This window comes from Mastomys coucha, unplaced genomic scaffold (assembly GCF_008632895.1).
Source record: "Mastomys coucha isolate ucsf_1 unplaced genomic scaffold, UCSF_Mcou_1 pScaffold7, whole genome shotgun sequence".
Lineage (NCBI taxonomy): Eukaryota > Metazoa > Chordata > Mammalia > Rodentia > Muridae > Mastomys > Mastomys coucha.
The window spans coordinates 26,524,075-26,530,258 of record NW_022196913.1 but is presented as its reverse complement, the minus strand read 5'-3'; the positions used below and the strand labels follow the sequence as shown (position 1 = coordinate 26,530,258).

Here is a 6,184-nt window from a genome sequence, read left to right as displayed (position 1 = left end):
ACCGTCTCCCTAAGGATATCTAAGATCATTTCCCAAAGGCGAAGGGGAAGTCCGTCCACCTTGTTTTCTTCCAGAGCTTTTCCTATCCTTTCCCAAGATATTAAATCCAAACAACTCGTGCCTACTAACCAGGGACATGAGCCTTCTATCAGTTGTGCTAGTTCATTTAACGCGGAACTTTTAACCCTTACTCCTTTCTCCACCAGCAGCCTCCCCACGTTCCGGGAAGCTGATTTAGAAACCTGAGCACCCATGCTTATTATCTACCGTCAGAAAATTTTCCCTAGGCTACTAAGGTATCAGGCGAATACCTGAGTCTTTACCTAGCTTCCCTGTAGCCTTACACGGTATCCCGGTCAGCGCTAACCAATATTTACTGTGAGAACGACTACAAAAATCCGGATCCGCCTTTTCTTTAAAAACCAGAGCTCTGTATCTTGCGGTAGGGTCTCTCAAATTCTCCCGCGTATGCAATCCACGTTTGGCGTCATCTGAAGGAAACCGGCCTGCAGCTTCACTTCATTCCATGGGTGATTCACAAACAGGGGAACTCGAGATTCTGTAAAATAAGCGGGTAGGGAGGAAAGAGAGACGACACCAGGAAAGGGTTCTTATCGAGGTGTGTACTTTACTTAGAGAAACGGAATATATATATATTCTTGAGGCAACAGAGTCAAGCCTTTTAGCAGATAGGTGAGAGCAGGGAAACGGGCATATCAAAGCTAGAACTTCAAGGCAGGGAGGCGGATCAAAGCCACAGTCTCTTTTGAATGTTGGGCTTCTGGTTCTGGTAAATCTCTGGGCTGGCTCCAGACTCCTGGTGAGTCGAGTTGAGTAGCTGTCTCTGGTGACGGTTGAGACCTTTCCGAGAAATCAGCAGGGCCGCCACAGTCTGCTTTGCTTGCAGATAGGAACCTAGTTTGACTGTCTCCTGAGAGATTTCTTCTAGAGATGGATGGAGGCACATGCAGAAACCTACAGCCAAACATCAGGCAGAGCCCATGGAGTCTCATGGAAGAGTGAGGAATAGAACTAGCAAGTTGGAAGGGCCAAGGACACCACAAGAAGACCCACAGAATCAACTAACCTGGGACTTTATGGGTCACAGAGCCTAGACCTAGACGTCTCACACATTTGTAGCAAAAGTGGAGCTTGGTTCTCATGGGGACTCCTACATGAGGAGCAGGGACTGTTCCTTGCCATTGGATTCCCTTCCTGATCCCTTTCCCCCTTTTGTGGATGCCTGGCTGGGCCTCAGTGGGCAAGAATGCGCCTATACCTGCTGGGACTAGATGTCCTGGGGTGGGTTGGCACACAAGGGGGAGTCCTTTTCTCTAACAAAAAGGGAAGGAGGTAGTGGTGGGAAGGATTTGTAAGGGTGGTACTGGGAGGAGAGGAGGGAGGGGGAGTGATTGCAATGTAAAGTGAAAGAAAGAAAAGAAAGGAAAAGAAAAGAAATTGTCACATATTTAACAGGATGAGTTTTTTCTTTAAATGGAAACTTAAAACTAGGCTGTCAAACAAGATGAAGGGAAAAAACATTGAACAGGTCACTTTGAACAGCTTTCATGGGTGTGGGGAGCATAAGGAGAAACTTGAAGCACATATTGGTGTCACAGGTGAGATGCTGGGTAGTGACTGGTTAAGTCAATTACCCATGAAATGCAGCATGTTATAGCTTGGTGAGAACAAGAATGTGCTATTTTCTTACTTTTATGCTAGGAATAACAACAAGTTTCACATCTGCTTACCTTAGGATCTGTTTGTGCTGGCATTTTGCTAGAATGGGGAAAGTGTATAGTCATGGAGTAAATTGAGAACTCAAATGAGCATTCACAAGGAAAGGCTATAACAGGTCTCTCTGCCTCCCCAAAACTGAATTTGTGTTTATCTACTTATAAACAATTACTAGCACTTTGTAGGTCTAAATATTGATTCAATTTGAAAAGCCTTGCTGGCTGGGATTCAACAGGCAAGTGAATCAGCCAGAGATGTCTAGGGATACCATTTAATTTAAAAAAAATCAGATCATAGGCTGTAGATAGGACAGGAATCTTAGAAGACCCTGAGATGTTGCTCTTTCAGGGACTGTAGAAGAAGTTTAGACAACTTTGGATGTCCCAATGAGTGATCTCAAGGGTCTATATAGGAACCTTGATCAGTTCTCAATGGTGTATCAGTATGGGTCCAACTGCTGAAACACAGCATGTTACTTCCTTATCTCCCACATTTCAGCCTTTAAACCGAAACTATAACATGATGGTCATCACTTAGGCTATTGCTCTCAGATAAATCTCAACTATGGACTTGGGCAGATTGAGATTCACCTTGCTCCATTGCAATATATGTGATTTGATTCCTCATGTATTCAACATCAACAATTGTGATTTAAAATCAGTTGTGGCCTGGAGATACAGCCTAGTAAATACTTGCCTAGCATATTCAAGGTACTGGGTCTGATACCCAGTGCTGACCAATTAAGTAAGTGAAATGTATTTCTAATTTAAAAAATAGTAGAAATGCCCTTTAAAAAATATCAGCACAAAGAACATTCATCACTCCTTTATTTCATCTATTCTCCAAATGTTGCTTCTATTACTCATCCTCAATGCCCGAGAGGCTCTTTCTAGTCCCTGTGGTAAAGGAATGTAAAAAGATAAGTGAATTTTCTAGAAGTGAGATTTGTACTGATCTAGTCCGGAAGTAGGGCTTCTGGTCACAAGTCTCCTCTATTAGCTACAGCTATGCCTGACACCAGATACAGACTTAGAATACATGTGTCATAAACGAAAGGGCAGACCTGTGCTGACTGGTTTTACTTCTACTTGACACAGGCTTAAGTCATTTTGAGGGAGGAATCTCAATTAAGAAATACTCCCCACCTGATTGGCCTGTGGGCTTGCCTGTGAGGCATCTTTCTGAATAATGGTTGGTGTGAGAGGGCCTACCTTATTGTGGATGGTGCCAGCAGACAGTCTTGGGGTATATAAGATGGGATGGGGGTTTAAGGAGGGGAAACTGGGAAGGGGGATAACACTTGAAATGTAAAATAAAATAACCAATAAAATAAAAAAAGAGTGTAGGCTGAGTAAGCCATGAGGAACAAGCCAATGAGTACTCTTTCATGGCCTCTGCCTCAGTTCCTGCCTCCAGGTTCTTGCCTTGAGTTCCTGTCCTGACTTCTCTGGCTGATGAATTGTAACTGGGCGCTGAAATAAACCTCCCATGCTCCAAGTTGATTTTGGTTGTGATGTTTGATTACAGCAATAGAAACTCCAACTAAGCTGGGATATTGTTTTCTGGGTCAGTGGCACAGAGAAGTGTGTAATTTAAGGATTGTAACTATGAAATAGCTTAGGTTGTAAAGTCTGGTTTTATGAGAAATTTAAGACAAATAAGGTTGTTTGTTATGTTGTTCTCATAAATAAATAAGCTGAGTCCACAGTAGGGTATCAGTCTAAAGTCAAAATGTATTATTAACTGGGCTGAAAAAAGTTCCTGTCTCATACATGAAAAATATTTTCATAAATTGGATCATATGTGTGTGTGTGTGTGTGTGTGTGTGTGTACTTGTACTCCAATAGGTGATGTTAGTGTCTGTTTTAATCACTATCTATTTCGTATTTTGAGAGTAGGACCTGAGAAAACACACAGATTTTTTTATATGGGAGCTAGTAATCAAATCCAGACCCCCATGCTTGTTCAGAAAACACTTGAGGGTTTAAGCCAACAGCCAGATCCTTTTGTAGTTTTCATTTGAATTTCTCAGAGTATTATCAGTACTGAACACGGTTCACATGCCTGGTGGCCATCTGCATGTATTTTTAGTATATTCAGCATTTTATTTATTTACACATTTCTTGTGAATGAATTATTAATCCAGTGATCACTGGGAGAAAACTATGAAGTTCATCTTCTTATGCTTCCGTTAACTTAGGTTGTCTCAAATGAGGCAAGTACACTTTCCATTCATTTTTATTCTTTCCATGAATCACATAGTGGGTAATATGCAACAAAATACTGTTATTGTACTTTAAACAGAATTAACATAGATTTTTTTAATGAATTATAAGCACACTTGGGTATCATAATGTAAAAGATTGAACTTGCCCATTCTTTCATATGTCCAATGAGGAAAATGTGAGGTGAATTGTGTAGTTGTCTTTAAATAGCAAGCAAAAGGAACTGTTACTTGATATTTGGTTTTGAAAATAATGTTGCAGTGTGTGAAAGTTTTTGCCGTATGTCTAATATACACAGTTTGAGGAGTAAATGCAGAAGGAGCACGTGGCTAAGCTCAACAGTAAATCCTAAGTGAGCCAGAGCTACATACAGAGACTATCTCAAACACTCAAACTAAGACTGAAACAAAATAAACATAAATAATTGTATCTGCAAGATGGAATCTAGGACTGAAAAGTATAGGTCAAAGGGCAATTCTGAAAGTCATTATGCAGAATTTCTGAGTCACTTGTTTCTCAAAACTGAATGTAATTGATTTATTTTCATTGTACCTGTTAACCTGTTAACAGTATGATTCAATAAGAATCAGTACTATTCTTGCACACTGCCTCTAATGTGTATTGATAGTTATTGCTATTTTTGATGCTTTCCATGATTCCATCTGCTACTGAACTGGTGATCATGATGGCATTTATAGGCACAAGAGACTATCAGCTTGCCATCACAGGATGTCAGAATAGGCAAGAGACAGCCGAGGCTTTAAGCTTTCCTCTGCCTCATTATTAGATAAGCATTGTTACCATTTGGTGAGTGAAAATCCACATTTATGTGCTTAAAATACTCTTAGATTATGTATTATGTGCAGAAAAGCCAAACTATCTAGTTTTCTATGCTAACATGATCAGTGACATTTATCAATGTCTGATCTCTCTTACTGAGTATGACAACATTTCATCACATGTCCATCTCTATGAATCAGCATGAAGGGGCTGAGAACTGCATAACCAAGGGTTAGAAACTCTGGAATATATAGTACTATAGAATAATTCTCTATGGCAAAAGTAAAGAATAAAGAAATAAGACAATCTGCCCAATAAAAGAAAAGGAAACACACCATCAGAAGCAGGACACTCTGGGCAGCTCTCAGCTCAGGGGGAGTTCTGTAGAGAAGCTTGGAGTTCTGAAGGTAGAGGACATGCTGGTGGTGCTTGTGGAGAAGAAATACCATGTAGCCACTGGCCCCTCCCATGGCACCCTGAAACACTGCATCCCTCAGGACCATGAGGGTAAGAAAAATCCATCTTGTTATCCAGCTTTCAGGCAGAAAATAGCAATAATTGTTATTTTTCCTAAACTGTGTTATGTTCATACTATTGACATTTTTAATATAATATGGTAAGTTCATGCTGATCAAGGAATTGAGTATCCACAGGCAGAGCAGTGAGGAAAGAATGTGCTGTGGGGTCTTTAGGCTGAGCCTCTGCCACATGGAGTGTCTGGGACTGATGATGGTTGCCTGGACCACAGTGAGGAGACTGCTGGTGCAGATGGAGAGGCCACGGGACACTCTTGCCAGGTAAACAACAACTTTACAGCTGGTGTCATTTAAGTAATTTCCAAAGTTAAAGGCTTCTATTGTTTTTTGCATCCCTTTTGAAAGAAGCATTATGATATTTGTAAGTGTCAAGTGAGCAAGAATGAGGTGTATAGGTTTCTTCTCAGTGCTTTGCAATATGAGTATATAACTCACAAAAACTAAGCTGTTCCCCACAATGCCGAGTCCAGTGAGACAGAGGAAGACTGTGCCCTTGACAGGGTCCAAAGCCATCCTTAGACCTGAGGTAGGAATACTTGATCCAGGAAATACCTTTTGGAAGAAATTATCAGTAAGTCATGAGAAGTATATGTAAAATACCTTTCAAATCACTTTACATTTCTGGAGGATAAGGTGATGATATGTATTATTCAGATTTATTGACCCAAAAATTTCTTCAGTGGGACTCTGAATGTGCAGAAAAGCCAAACTATCAAGTTTTCTATGCTAACATGATCAATGATATTTATCAATGTCTGATCTCTCTTAATGAGTATGACAATCCTATATATAGTCTCAAATATATCACAAAGACTTGTTTCCAAAATCTAAATATCTTAGCTATATACTTAATTTATAAAATAGAATCTACTTGTTCAAATATTGACATAGCTCACCTGTGTTCTG

At 40.3% G+C, this 6,184-nt stretch overlaps 1 protein-coding gene across 1 annotated transcript; it reads right to left on the bottom strand.

Moving 5' to 3' along the window:
• Nucleotides 1–4,858: 4,858 nt before the first annotated feature.
• On the bottom strand, nucleotides 4,859–5,833 carry LOC116082237 (putative vomeronasal receptor-like protein 4). The gene has a single exon (XM_031359103.1). It carries the CDS (start codon nucleotides 5,789–5,791, stop codon nucleotides 4,895–4,897), a length of 897 nt encoding a protein of 298 aa, XP_031214963.1. The 5' UTR covers nucleotides 5,792–5,833; the 3' UTR covers nucleotides 4,859–4,894.
• Nucleotides 5,834–6,184: the final 351 nt, after the last annotated feature.